General features: G+C 44.3%; 1 protein-coding gene across 1 annotated transcript in view; it reads left to right on the forward strand.

The window, feature by feature from the left end:
• Positions 1 to 4320: 4320 nt before the first annotated feature.
• Chit1 (chitinase 1) overlaps positions 4321 to 15991 on the forward strand; it is a 47446-nt gene continuing 35775 nt past the window's right edge. Inside the window, 1 exon segment of the mRNA XM_041648679.1 lies at positions 4321 to 4402. Within this exon segment, the coding sequence (XP_041504613.1) occupies positions 4321 to 4402 (82 nt within the window).

Raw genomic sequence — 15991 nt, forward strand, 5'->3', positions numbered from 1 at the left:
TGTGCATGTACACACATATACACATACACACAAACAGAAAAATAAAGCTTAAAAAAGAAAGTATGAAACAAAGACACGCAAAAGGACAGAGTGACTTCACTGGAACTCCACAGTGCTTGGCCACTGTGACTTCACTGGAACTCCACAGTGCTTGGCCACTGTGTCTGCATGTGAGAGGCAGATAGGGACAGTGAGAACTGCATTCCAGACACTAGGAAAGGCTTGATCAGCAAAAGACATAATGACAATAAGATTACAAGTCTATGAGACACTTGTCTAAATTCTAGGCATCACACGAAGGGATAGGCTGTGCAACAGTGACATTGAGAAACATCTTCATCTACAGAAGGAAGTAGACTACAGGATACGGCAGTGGCACTTACGTTACTTCAGCCGTGTTATGAGAACGAATGACAGCACATACCCGAAGAAAGCACTGCTTGAAGAAGTGCATGGGATAAGATGAAGAGGAAGACCCAAAAAACGCTGGACAGAAAGCATAAAGGAAGACTGTGGAAGCTTGGTATGATGATAACATGAGTACCTAGGACTGCCCAGGATAGGAACAACTGGAGAACTGCCATAAATGGGTTGCCCATGTGTGCTTATACATTGGCAGGGCATAGATGATGATGATGATGATGTGTCTGTGAATGCCTGGGACAAAGAATGCTGAGTTTGGTAATGTCTGTGAGGGAACATGGAGAGAGGGCAGAGAAAGCTCATTCCAGGCTGGGCAACAAATGGCCAGATCACACCCAGCTACAGGAGCAGCCTGCTCGGGTATGACTGCGCCCCCTGGTGGCAGAGAGGTTGAAATGGAAGGGGGTGTGGCTCCAGGGGCAGTGTCCTGAGAAACCTAAGGACATGGGCCTGAATATTGATAATGGATCTGAAGCTCATAGAGCAGTAATCTAGGCCTGGTATCCTAGCAATTGGAGAGCTGATTCAGGAGACCTCTGGGTTCAAGTCCAGCCTGGGGTCCATAGTAAGGTCATGTCCTGTACATGCTCACCCTCCCTGTTCATAAGATAGAGTCGCGATCTCTACCTGACTAGGTTATATGACCTTGATGGGCACAAAACACCGGGAGTCTGTGGAGCATCTCTGTGTGTGGAAGAAATGAGCCCGCATTTGTGCAGCCCGGTCCCAGGCACTGCCGTTGCTGCTGTTGAAAACGCTTTGACTGTGGTAGGATTTGCACACCAGACCCCCTTCTTGGCCACAGAGCTCATTTTTCGTCATACTGCCAGGGTCCACTGCTCACAGTTCAGTTACTTCTGGTCCCCAAGGAGCCGCACCCCCGCCCACACCCTGCCCCAGGTGTTATCTTGCTTGGGAGCCTGCAGCTGGTGACTATCTCACGTAGGGCTGGTACTTTCTGCCTCAAGACGAGCCGCGACTGCCGCAGGCGGCTCCAAAGTTTCCTTGGAATGGGCGGACTCTGGCAAAGCAAAACCCCTCTTCTTGCTTGGCTCCGTCCGAAGCCCCATTCTGCTCCTTTGCCCCTTTCCTTTCCTCCTTCCTTTCACGTACATGTGTATGTAGTGTGTGTGTGTGTGTGTGTGTGTGTGTGTGTGTGTGTGTGTGTGTGAGCATGTGTGGGCACATTTGATGAGGGTGGAGGCTCAAGGATGTTGTCGGTGTCCTCCTTTCCTTCTCTCCTCCTCCTTCTTCTTCTTCTCTTGGTTTTTCAAGACAGGGTTTCTCCAAGTAACAGCTGTGGCTGTCCTGGGACTCTCTCTGTAGACCAGGCTGACCTTGAGCTCAGAGATCTACCTGCCTCTGCTTCCTGAGTGCTGGGATTAGAGGTGTGTGAACCTCCTCCCAACTCCTGGGTGTCTTTCTTGATTGTGCTACACTGTTCACTCTGAGGCAGGGTCTCTTTCTGACCCTCCAGACTAGCAGCTTGTTCTGGGAGTTCCTTGTCTCTGTCTCCTGTGCACTGAAATTGCATGTGGATCACCGCACGCTCTTCGCCTTTACGTGGACCTGGGGATCTGGAAGCAAACACTTCATGTGCTGAACCACCACCCCCCAGCCCAATTCCTTGGTCTTTTCTAAGGGTTTTTCTTTTGTTAATTGATATTTATTGAGCTCTACATTTTTCTCTGCTCCCCTCCCTGCCTCTCCCCTCCCCCAAGGTCCCCATGCTCCCAATTTACTCAGGAGATCTTGTCTTTTTATACTTTCTACTTCCCATGTAGATTAGATCTATGTAAGTCTCTCTGAGGGTGCTCACTGTTGTCTAAGTTCTAGGACTGTGGTTTGTAGGCTGGCTTTCTTTGCTTTATGTTTAAAAACCACCTATGAGTGAGTACATGTGATAATCGTCTTTCTGTGCCTGGGTTACCTCACTCAAAATAGTGTTTTCTAGTTCCATCCATTTTCCTGCAAAATTCAAGATGTCATTATTTTTTTCTGCTGTGTAGTACTCCATTGTGTAAATGTACCACATTTTCCTTATCCATTCTTCGGACAAGGGGAATTTAGGTTGTTTCCAGGTTCTGGCTATGACAAACAGTGCTGCTATGAACATAGTTGAGCACGTGTCCTTGTGGCACGATTGAGCATCCTTTGGATATATACCCAAAAGTGGTATTGCTGGGTCTTGAGGAAGGTTGTTTCCCAATTTTCTGAGAAATTACCACACTGACATCCAAAGGGTCTGTACCAGCTTGCATTTCCACGAGCAATGCAGGAGTGTTCCCTTTACCCCCACATCCTCTCCAGCATAAGTTGTCATCAGTGTTTTTGACCTTGGTCATTCTTTCAGGTGTAAAATGGAATCTCAGAGTTGTTTTGATTTGCCTTTTTCTGATGACTAAAAAACATTTCCTTAAGTGTCTTTCAACCATTTTAGATTCCTCTGTTGAGAGTTCTATGTTTAGGTCTTTACTCCTTTTTTTGTTGTTGTTAGATTATGTGTTCTTTTGGTGACCAATTTCTTGAGTTCTTTGTATATTTTGGAGATCGACCTTTGTCTGATGTGGGGTTGGTGAAGATCTTTTCCCATTCTGTAGGCTGTTGTTTTGTCTTGTTGACTGTGTCCTTTGCTTTACAGAAGCTTTTCAGGAGGTCCCATTTATTAATTGTTTCTCTCAGTGTCTGTGCTGCTAGGGTTATATTTAGGAAGTAGTTCCCTGTGCCAATGCGTTCAAGTGTACTTCCCACTTTCTCTTCTATAAGGTTCAGCGTGGTTGGCTTTGTGTTGAGGTCTTTGATCCATTTGGACTTGAATTTTGTGCATGGTGATAGATCTGGGTCTATTTTCATTCTTATACATGTTGATATCCAGTTATGCCAGCACCACTTGTTAAATATGCTTTCTTCTTTCCATTTGGTATTTTTTGCTTCCTTGTCAAAAATCAGGTGTTCAAAGATGTGTGGATTGATATCCGTGTCTTCTATTCGGTTCCATTGGTCCTCCTATCTGTTCTTATGCCAATACCAGGCTGTTTTCAGTACTGTTGCTCTGTAGTAGAGTTTGAAGTCAGGGATTGTGGTGCCTCCAGAAGTTCCTTTATTGTATAGTATTGTTTGGGCTATCCTGGTTTTTTGCTTTTCCATATGAAGTTGAATACCATTCTTTCCAGGTCTTTGAAGAATTTTTGCTGGGATTTTGATGGGCATTACGTTGAATCTGTTTCTAAGGATTTTTCTCATACGCTCAGATCTGTCACGGTTTAGGGGTGTAAGGAATAAATAGTTGTGCATGCCTGTGTATGTGAATTTAAACACAAGGAGCACATCACCCAGGCTTTGTACCCACCGAGCTCATGGTCTGTCCCTGGGCTGCTCTCCCCACCTACGAGATGAGCTATGGATGAAGAGATTCACCCCGTGCCTGGTTTGTGGCAAGAACTCAGCAACATCGCAGATAATGGTTATTCGTAAGACTGGGGTCCCAGGCACCTTTAGTCTGCAACAGTAAGAGGAGGGAGTCCGACAGGTTGTCAGAGGGACAGGATGTCTGGGTGAACCGGAAGGCTCCTTCAGTTCTGCAGCAGTTTCATTGGCTACCCCTCCTGTACCAGCAGGGGGCTCCACCTACATGCAAATGCGTTTTCCCTGCGGCTCCAATCAGGTTCTATCAAAGCTGCCTGAGTTGAGCAGAGGAAAACAATTTAATGTGTGCACAGATAACAGAAGCAAGCAGAGCAGAGGGGATGCGGGGTTGCACTGGACAGGGAAGCTTCCAGGAGTGAGGCAGGAACAATATAGGTAGGTGACTTTCTGAGGGAAGCTATTATCCTCATGTAGGGGTCAGGGCCCGGTCCAGGCAAGGCAGCAGCCACACATTGGCCAAAAGGGTCCATAATGGACACCGCAGAGGAAAACGTGACCGCAGGACTTGTAAGAATGCAGAACAATGGGCCGGTGCATGAGGGAGAGAACAAGAGTGAGACAGATTTCCTGAATTCTGAGGGCATTTTCTCCCGTGTTATGCCCGTCCGCAGCAACCTCGTGTTTCATAGTTCTCTTCAAACAAACTGTAATTCTGCTGGATCCCCGCTCTGTGAGGACTTCAGGACGCAGGGCAGGGCCCAGAGGTGTTAGTAGCTGAGAGGTGCCACTATATCTTTCTAATGAAAAGTGGAGGAGAAAGGTCTAGAAAAGCCCCCCAACTCAGCCCTTCCTATAAACTAGGGGCTGTGGATCAGCCAGGGTTGGAATTAGCAAGGGGACAAGATGGGAATGTTGAAGGGTCTCAGAGAAGGGAGGCAGAGTCACCCATTGGGGCTAGCGGGCCACAGCCTCTGCTGGGTTGTCTACAGTTCCCCAGGAAACTGCTTCTGGAAGATGTTGCTGAACCTGAGGCCGTGCTACCTGGGCCTCGCTCTAAGAAACTGTCTCCTCCCCCGCACACCTCCCCGGAAACAGGCGGCGTCACCCTTGGCCTTTGCCAGGAAGCTGCCCACGCGTGCGTAGTAGGACTTGCCATTGAGAAACCGCTTGGGAGACGCACATAACAGCTATGAAAGATGCCTGGGGAAGTGCCCTCAAAGCGCGTTGAGACCAAACTCTCCCTGGGGTACTCTGGAGCCAACAGGAAGGAAAGCCTTTTCGTACTCGTCACTCTAGCGCCCTCTGCTGACAAGGTTTGACATTGGGCCTGCTGTTCAGGAAGAGCTGTAGAGGGTGGGGTTTTGTTGTTTTGTTTTATTTATTTGGTTTGTTTGTTTGTTTGTTTGTTTTTGACAGGGTTTCTCTGTGTAGTTTTGGAGCCTGTCCTGGAACTCTCTCTGTAGACCAGGATGGTCTTGAATTCACAGATAGCCACCTGCCTCTGCCTCTGCCTCCCAAGCACTGGGATTAAAGGCATGCGCCACCACCGACAGGCTTAAAAACTAATGTCAGATGTTATTAAATCCTACTAGGAGACCAGAGAGCACTTCCTTAAAAACCATTTGAAGAGTCGGGCGGTGGTGGCGCATGCCTTTAATCCCAGCACTCGGGAGGCAGAGACAGGCGGATCTCTGTGAGTTCGAGGCCATCCTGGTCTACAAGAGTTAGTTCCAGGACAGGCTCCAAAGCTACAGAGAAACCCTGTCTCAAAAAACTAAAAAAAAACAAAAACAAAAACAAAAAAAAACCAACCAACAAACAAACAAACAAAAAAAACATTTGAACAGTTTTACAGAGGGAATATTTCTGCCAGCTGAGAAATTAATCAAAATAAGGGACTCAAGAGAAAAAAAAAGGCATAAAAAAAAAACAAAGACTTGGGTGTGGTGGTGCACGACCCTGAATGAGATCACAGAGCTTAGGTGGCGAGGAGGAGAGGCTAGGGATTCCAAGGCCAGACTTGGCTGTGGAGTGAGTATGAGAGGAACATGGGTTATACGGACTTGTCTCAGTCATTTCCAGTCCACAAGAGCAAGTCATAATTAAATCAAAATTGTGCAAATAAAATAACTGTGATTTTTATATTCTTGTAAACTTTATTAGAAAACCTTGCAAATAAAAATACATCACACACTAAAATTAACTAGACCCAAAGTCTATACATCTCAATGAATTTCTATATTAGAACAGCCATTTTTCAAGTTATGAAGCTTCACTCTGGATTTTATACTTTCACTATCAAATATATTTTTATGTACTTATTCACCATCCAAAACACGAAAAATCTAAAATTGCTATTTTTGTGGCCCTGAAACTCACTTTAGTAAAAATTGGGACATACCAAAGGGATGGGTGCACACAAATCTCATGTATCTTAGAATATGTCAACAGCTGTGAACTCCCAGGCTCAAGAGATCTTCCCATCCCTGGTTAGCTGGGACTATAAACAAAAACTATTGTGCTACTCCAGAAAAATGTCTCTGTATGATTAAAAGGTAAGGAAATAGACAATAACTTGAAAGAGCAAAGAAAATATAGGCAAAAGCAGAGAAATCAGCATTCAAAGCAGAAAGCAGCAACTACAAAATGGACGGCATAAAAATCCCTTCCACTGTGGGCCGCATCTTTAGTCCTCGCTCTTGGGAGGCAGAAGCAGTCAGATCTCTGAGTTTGAGACTGGCCTGGTTTACTGAGTGAGTTCCAGGAGAGCGAGGACTACACAGAGAAACCCTGTCTCAAAAACCAAACAAACAAATAAAAAAGATTGTATCCCCAAAGAATAAATAAAAGGTGCCAAATTTGGGGAATCTAGGCCCCCTCTCCACTAGGGACAACAGGATGAACCAGACAAAAGACTGGCACCTGCCTGGAAGCAGAGGGTTCCTAACCATGTCAGGTAAGACAACGGGCCAACATCTGGAAGAAACCAGACATGGTGACGGGTGAGCTGGGACCTGGGCGGCTTCAGCCCTGGCCATGGGTGCCAGTGCAAAGGAAGCCGAGAGGCAGGACATGTATGTGGATGGACCCAGGACCAGTGTATAAAAGACAGGATCTGCAGTGGACAAGATGGCCACTCCCCTCACAGGTACAGACACGCTGTACCCAAGACCGAGTTTTCTTCTCCTTGTACACCGTGGGCCCAGTTCAAGCCGTCAAAACTCAACTTCTGCAAGCAGATTCGAGTCATTCCAGACTGCCAGCTCTTAGATTTGCTGGGCTCCAAATAAGCAAATAACTGTTTTCTTCCGAAGAAAATGACATCATCCCAGCATCAATTATTCTTACAAATGCATCCACAAATGCAAGCCTTGAACATAATGGGAAAACAGCTGGGGGTGTCTGCGCCTACTCAGGAGGCAGAGACTCCTAAGAGAACATTGCTCCCACTACAATGTCGTGTGCTGCCTGGAACACTGATAAAAATCTTAGTTTGAAAATTCCTTCAGGAAGCAGAAGTGGCAATGCAAGCAAGAGACACACACTCTCAGCTCAGAAAGCTACCGGCTAGACTGCAGAGCACAAAGACATTGCGGGAGTCTACTAACACTTGCTGAAGGAAGGACTGGCATCCTGTCCTCAAATTATTTGAAATGAGCCATGATCTGGACGGAACTAAGGCTGCAGCAAATCCAGTATCCGCTCAGGCTGGAAACGACTTGGTCGTGCACTCCAACAGCCTGACGGAGACCAAAGGGATATGCCCTTCCCAAGGTGTGTGTCTCATGTCCTAAGTCTCTACTGTTTCACCTAAAACTTAAAATGGCCTTGAAAAATAACAATATTCGGGAAAAGTCAGAACAGCGTTATAGTTACTTTGCAGCAGGGTGACTGTAACTCACTATGTGTTAAACTTTAAGGCTGTAACCCAAAATAAAACAGGTGTGGCGGAGCACATCTGTAACCCCACATAAGGCAGGTGTGGTGCTGCACATCTGTAACTCCATAGAAGACAGGTGTGGTGGTGCACATCTGTACTCCATATAAGACAGGTGTGGTGGTGCACATCTGTAACCCCACATAAGGCAGGTGTGGTGGTGCACATCTGTAACCCCACATAAGACAGGTGTGGTGCTGCACATCTGTAACTCCATAGAAGACAGGTGTGGTGGTGCACATCTGTACTCCATATAAGACAGGTGTGGTGGTGCACATCTGTAACCCCACATAAGGCAGGTGTGGTGGTGCACATCTGTAACTCCATAGAAGACAGGTGTGGCGGTGCACATCTGTAACCCCATAGAAGACAGGTGTGGCGGTGCACATCTGTAACCCCATAGAAGACAGGTGTGATGGTGCACATCTGTAACTCCATAGAAGACAGGTGTGGTGGTGCACATCTGTAACTCCATAGAAGACAGGTGTGGCGGTGCACATCTGTAACCCCATAGAAGACAGGTGTGGCGGTGCACATCTGTAACCCCATAGAAGACAGGTGTGATGGTGCACATCTGTAACTCCATAGAAGACAGGTGTGGAGGTGCACACTCTTGAACTCTTGATCTGCCTCTGTGGGGTTACAGAAAGTAGAAAATTACATAAATAAAGGCAGAATATGATATTTAGTCTTCAATTATTACTCTTAGCTCACTAAATTGAAAGAAATGTTTCAACCTGAAATGCTTTTAATGCACACACAGAGAGAGACACTAACATAGGCACATAGACATACACAAGTACATGGACACACACACACACTAACACAGGCACAAACACACAGATATACACAGGCAAATAGACACACAGAGACATATTAACACAGACACACACACACACAAAGGAACATAGAAACACACATAAACACAGGCACATAGACACACACAGACACACACACACAGATATACACAAGCACATAGACACACAGAGACACACTAATACAGACACAGATACACACATACAGGCACATAAAAACACAGAGACACACTAACGGATACACAGGTACACTGACATACACACAGAGAGATATACATACACACAGATACACAGACACATACAGATACACACACACAGGTATTACATACAGAGACACGTACAGATACACACACAGACATGCATGTGCACACACACATACACCCCATGGGATGAGAGCAAGGATGCTTGCTTGACTATATATATTGACTATCATTCAATATTGCATGTAATTTGTAGTCAATATAATAGGAAGTAAACGAAATCAAAGTTAAATAGATTGGGAAATAGATGGGCAGCTATTTACTTGAAGATGTCATGATTGCATCTGTAGGGTCTTCCAGAAGAACTACTTGAATTAATAAGTGAATTTAAAAAGGTTTCAAGATTCAGGAGCAGTTGTACAAATGGCAGTATTTTATTTTATTCATTTATCCGTGCTTAACAATTCTGAGTCCTGAGCTTGGGAACTTGGGCCTTGTATTGAACTGTCCCTCCCCAACCCTGCAACCACTCTATTTTTATGCTGATGTAAACACTAAAAAAATAAATCCTTTGTTGTCATTTATAGCAAAACAACATGAAACACTGATAAACAAAATGTTTGCAATCCCTTTACACTGAGAAATGGTAAACCTTTGCTAAAGGGCTTAAAGGAGCAGAGTTACATGCTGTATGTCTTGGCCAGATGACTGTCCCCTCAATGACGTGGGTATTTAACTGCAGTCATGATCACAATCTCAGCACTTTCCACACTGTCCACCCGATTCCAAACCCTGCATGGAAGTGGAAAGGGGTTAGGATAGCCAGAAATACCTGCTGAAAGTAAAAGAACAGTGTCAGGAGGCTCATAGTACCTCACAACAGTCAGGGCAACATGTGGCCGAGCCTGGCTGTGTGAGTGTGTGACCCAGGCACTCAGGTGTTGAGGAAGAAGGGTCTAATTCAGGCCTGCCTGGGCAGCCTAGTGAGACTGGACCTCAAAAACCAAAAGTGTGGCATCAGAAGGAGGATTGGAAAATGGATAACCAGAGAATCCCATGCTCACATGATTAAACTTTTTCCTGGATAGGACAGGAAACGCAAAATGTCTTCATTATTCTTCTATCACTGTGAAAAGACATCGTAGCCAAGACAACTATAGAAGAAGGAGTTTATTGAGGCTTACTGTCTCTGAGGGTTGGACGCCACAGCCATCATGGCGGGGAGCAGGCAGGCAGGCAGGTACAACAACCAAGTGCTTACGTATCAAGACATAAGCTCCAGGCAGAGAGAGAGAGAGAGAGAGAGACACTGGGAATGGCTCTTTTGAAGCCTCAAAACTGTCCCCAGTGGCAACCTCTCAATCCTTCCCAAACAGTTTCACCAACTGGGGACCACATATTCAAACCTGTGAGCCTGTGGGGGCCATTCTCATTCAAACTGCCACACCAACTGCAGAAGACCCTCTTCCTCTTCTATTTCATCTTTAACTGACTAATGGAATTATTGAAAGGATGTTCTTCTAAATGGTTATCTAGACTAAGCATCTCTTAACTGATGCCAAAGGCTGTTGCTCATATGAAGCCCTGCCTGGGAGAGGGAACCGGTGTCAACAAAATGGTAGAGGAGCAAGCCTTGGATCTTCCCTCCTTACGGAGACAAATTTTATAATTAACTGGCCCTAGAAAAATCTAGAAACCAATTAAGAACTTTCTGTGCCCCCTAGTCATTATGAGGAGGAAAATCAAATTCCCACTTCCTCCAGGCTAAGGGCAAAGAGAGCAAGTGGCCAACATCCTGACCCAGAGAAGGACTGCCAAAGGACCAACCTTGGTCCCATCCTGGTTATCCAATGCGGCAGTGCGGATTACCAGAGGTGTCCACAAGGAGGCGCTCCGTCATCAGCTGACTGTACCAGAGACTCTGCAGTATTACAGAGCTAGGTAATTCCAGAGCAGAAACCTGCCAACATTCTCAATTATTAGATTAAATGTCCAAGCCCAGAGAGATATACCTCTAAAAAAGGCTTGAGAAATCCCAACATTCCGTAGCTGGATTGGGTAGAGCAAGCGGGAGGAAAACGTTCATAAGTTATATGTGATAAAGGTCAAAGTTGCGAATGTAAAGAAGTTTCTGCAAATCAACAGCAACAAAAAAATAACTAAATTTAAAACGGGCAAAGGAAAGCCGGGAGTGATGGACACACCTTCAACCCCAGTTCGTGGGAGACAGGAGGATTATAACCCCAGGATCATGTTCTGCTACAAAGCCAGGTCGGGCTGACTGCTGTGGATAGAGTCATAGCATGGGAGTAGATTTCTTTATAAGTGTGGGCTTCATTCGGATCACATGGTAACTATTTTAATTTTAGGGGCTCCATCCTTTCCATAATGGCTGCTGCAGTTTGCATTTTCGCCAACAGGGTGCAGAGTTTCCTTCACCAGGGCTCCTTATGCCTTTCTGTTAACAGCTATTGCTGCCTAAATGAGATAATCATTCATTGTAGTTTTGATTCAGTTCCCCTGCCCGCCCACCCCACCCCACCAAAGCGTTATTTGGACAGATGTTTCTGTAGGAGGAAGAGATGCTCTCCATGACCTAGAGTGTTGGTGATAAGCAGAGAGATGCACATCAAAGCCACGAGGTAAGGCCATTGTTAGGTGTCCTTAGGGCAGCCACTGTAAAAGAACAGGAAATAATGAGTGCGTGGAAAAGTCAAAACCCTTCTGTGGTGTTTGTAGAGATCAAAACGATACAGTTCTGCAAACACACAGAGATTTCTCCAGCAGATCCCCTGTGACCCACCAGTCACACTTCTGGTGACAGCATGCAGGTGTCAAATTTCCCGTTCACCGTATCATCACCTTCGCTACAGCCAGACAGGAAAGCAACAGTGAACAGATAAAGAAAATGTGACATCTAAATGGAGTGGCGTTTTTATGAACCCCAAAGAGGAATAAAACCATGTCACAAGCTACAACAGGAGCCTGGAGGACACATAATGTCAGCTAGGCACTGATAAACACACCGTATGATTCCAACAATGTGGAGTATCGTTTTAGCTGCTTTTCCTCTTGCCTGATTAAAACACCCCGACAAAAGCCACTTAAGGGAGAAAGGGCTTATTTCAGTTCACAGCCAGAAACTATGCAAGAAAACAAAGCTGACGTGAAAAGAGGTGCAAATATGAAACTAAAAGGAAAAATATAAGCGAGCTTAAGAACCCAGAGGGAGAACTTTGCAGATTAGATGAAGTTGAGGAGAGAATTAGTCAACTGGAAGATGGATCAGAAAAGAGTGATCAGAATGAAGGACAGAGAGGAAAAAGCTGGAAAAGAACAAGCGGGGAGCAAGAAGCATAAGGAATACAGCAGTGAGAAGCGAGCAGTTCTAGCATGTATCTAGTTAGAGTCTAAGGGAAGAGAGAAGGAACGTGAAGGTCAAAATGCATGACTAGCAGGTGGAGTGGCTCACAGTACTTGGGAGGCTGAGGCAAGAGGATTGCTGTGAGTTCAAATTCACCGTGGGATACACAGTAAGATATTGTCTCAAAGAAGAAGATATGAGGAGAGGATGAATGAGAGAACCTGTTGACAGAGGCTTCTGTCTCCCCTGGTCCCGAAGCCGTTCAGTCCCAAAGAAACACACAGAGGTCTATGTTAATTATAAACTGGTTGGCCTATTAGCTCAGGCTTCTTATTAACTAATTCTTACATCTTAGATTAGCCCATTATTCTTGTCTGTGTTAGCCCCATCTCTACTTCCTGCCTGGCTATTGGCTAATCAGCATTTTATTAAAACAATGCAATATAAGTGACCATTGTCCCACAGCACTGCCCCCCATTTTTTCTTCAAAACAAGAACTCTGAATCTAATCTCCTTTGTTTAGTTTTCTTCCTGACCATTATCCATAACAACTTGCAACCAACACTCTAAACAAAGAAAAACACCCATAATCTACTCTTTTGGGAATGCAGGCATAGTTTTCCAGGCTACTTCCTGCTGATTGGGTGCACTGATAACCTTATGGGGACCTAAAGAAAATTTTGAATTATGATCAAACAATTCAAAGACAACACAATAACATACAGTATCCAGATTTTGTGTATTTTCCATCTTTATGTGCCTTAATTTAAACTCTATTTCTTTTATTTTTATTTTTAGGGTTTTTTTTTGGGGGGGGGGAACTAGGTTTCTCTGTGTATCTTTGGATGTCCTGGCACTCACTCTGTAGATCAGGTTATTCTTGAACTCACAGAGATCCACCTGCCTCTGTCTCCCAAGTGTTGGGATTGAAGGTATGTGCCACCACACCTTCACTTTCTCTCTCTTTTTTATTTTAAGGACTTTATCCTCATTCTTTTCTCTCCAAAGCCTACATATATTTTTAAACACACTGCAAACTGTTTAGAGGATTTGTCATCTGAAACTATCTTTATTGTATCTCTCATTTTCTGACCACAATGGTCTTTAATTTGTTAAGCAATGTGGATAGGATTAAAGCTGTGGCTTTGATGGCTGAATCCAGCCCATTCCTTAACTTTCTAAGAGTCTAGCCTCATGGCAGAGGTACTAACCAGAGCCATGCTTATTGCCACAACTCTATGGAGTTTCAAGGTTCCTGCCACCATCAAGAAACATGTAGTCGGCTATTCATAAACACCATTTAAGTGTTTGGTGGTGCAGCCTCTTAAAAGAGCTGCAAGGTTTTTACAGCTAAAGCTCAGTCAGGAAGCCTCTCTTAAATGAGATGCACTTGCCTCTAGCAAACAGAGTTCACCTGAGAAAATGCTGCTACCAAGAAGCCATGCTTAAATTTGTTCTTTTTTGTGTCTAGAATTCCTTCCCAAACTCTCTCAGGTTTTAAGTGGATTTAGTTGTCCACATTGGTGCCATTTTATTGACAGAGGTTTCTGTCCCACCCAGTTCTCACAGTTGTTCAGTCCCAAAGAAATACACAGAGATCTACATTAATTATAAACTGGTTGGCCTATTAGCTCAGGCTTCTTATTAACTAATTCTTACATCTTAAATTAGCCCATTATTCTTGCCTGTGTTAGCCACATGGCTTGGTAACTTTTATCAGTGAGGCATTCTCATCTGGCTTCCTCTGTGTCTGGTTAACAACTACAGACTGCATCTTTCCTCTTCCCAGAATTCTCCTGTTCTCATTGCCCCGCCTCTACTTCCTGCCTGGTCACCCTGCCTCTACTTCCTGCCTGGCTATTGGCCAATCAGCGTTTTATTAAAACAATACAATGTAAGTAACAGGGTACAAGACCATTGTCCACAGCAAAACCTCTAAAAGTGGTTGAAAGACGTGAATTCAGAGATTCATGAAGTATTTCTAAAAGGGTGAATGAAGGCTAGGTGCAGGTCAGTGGCCGAGCACTTGCCTAGCAGGTAGCAGGCTCTGGGTTCAGGTTCTCCACAGCGAAACAAAAGTACACAAAACGCTCCGATATGTATAGCAGAGTAAAATTGATATAAAAAATATAGAATCTTGAAATCATTGAACGGAACAAGATATAGGCCGACAGTTAACGCCTTGTCAGGAGCACAAGCACTGTAACAGCGAGCTGATGTAATTAGTGTTCCAAGAGAAAGTAATTCTGTTCCCAGCAGAAAGCCGCTTTAAGAAGAACATGGAGTGGAACATTTTCATGCAAAAAGAAAGTGAAATGATTTTACCAGCCTACTTACACTAAAGAAAGTATTAACAGATAGTCATCAGACAGAAGGAATTCTAGATGAAAAGCTAGAGAGAAAGATTTGAAAGCAACCAAAATTAAAACTAATAAACCAGAGGCTGGAGAGATGGCTCAGCAGTTAAGAGCACTGGTTGCTCTCCCAGGGGACCTGGGTTCAGGTCCCAGCACCCATATGGTATCCAGTCCCAGGGGATCCCACGCTCTCTTCTGGCCTCTGAGGGCACCTCACACAAGTGGTACATACAGGCAAAGCACTCATATACATAAAAATAATAAAAGAAAAAAATTTTAAATTATAGGTAAGTCTAAATTAATATTGTCTAGATGCAACAAAAGCCATTTTAAGATATAAAATGTAGAGGAAAATTTAATACATAGGTTTGGAGGAAGGTTAAGTGAAGTTAAAGTGTGACCTAGAAAGTACTAGGAAAATTATACAAGCACCAATTAGTTGTATTCATATTATAATTTCAAAGAATTATGAAAGAATATAACTTCTAAACTACAATCCATGGCTGCCCTTCTAAACTGTGTTGTTTTTCTTATCTTTTTGTTTGCCTTGTAACTCATTGTCGTTGAGAGCCAGATATTCTGCCTTTGAATAAAAGAAACTGAAAACAATTTTTACCGTGAGATTTTGTATTAACTTGACAAGGATCTGGGCACCATCTAATATTTCCTGCATCCATAACTGTCTTTCAGTTTCCTGTGATTCTTTCTTTAGTTTTGTTTTGAGATCGGGTTTCATACAGCTAAGTGTGATCTCCTGATCTTCCTGCCTCGCCTACCACCTGCTGGCACCAAGCAGCCTCACCTGGCATGGACTCTATCTTAACTAGGCCTAATTCTTATAGTTGGAACTCACTGTTACAAGGGAGAGCCATTTTTGACTAGTAAGTTTATGGGGAAGAGAAACCTCGGTTTTCCATGGGCCTGAGTCTCTGAGCTGTGACTACCTACAGAACCTCTTAGTTTTTGCATTTTCTTTCATGGGATAAGAAGGTGGAGTCGGTCAGTTGCTTCCCAAGACACATAAGGCTCCTAAAGCAATTTCCCTCTCAGGACACACATTTGTACTGATGGTGGTCTTCACAGATGTTAAAACAATTACCACCTCCCCCTCTCCCACCCACCTCCACCCCAACACATCTCCACTCCTGTGTATAGCAAGCAGACAGTGGGATGAACCTTTTTCCAGCTTTCAGTGTGAGAGTTGTTGGGACTTATCAGGGAAATGTGTCCATCCCAGCAGTTTTGACTGTCAAGGGAGTCTACACTCAACCTCCAGCAGTTTGTCACTAGACCATTCAAGTATTTCTGTCAGTTTATGAAAAACTGCAGAATTGGTAATCATCTTTTCCCATTCTGTAGGCTGCCATTTTGTCTGGTTGACCATGTCTTTTGCTTTACAGAAGCTTCTCAGTTTCAGGAGGTCCCATTTATTAATTATTGCTCTCAGTGTCTGTGCTGCTGGGGTTCTATTTAGGAAGTGGTCTCCTGTGCCAATGCATTCAAGTGTACTTCCCACTTTCTCTTTTATG

This window comes from Microtus oregoni, unplaced genomic scaffold (genome assembly GCF_018167655.1).
Source record: "Microtus oregoni isolate MIOR12 unplaced genomic scaffold, Mior012 000003F_ref0000135, whole genome shotgun sequence".
NCBI lineage: Eukaryota > Metazoa > Chordata > Mammalia > Rodentia > Cricetidae > Microtus > Microtus oregoni.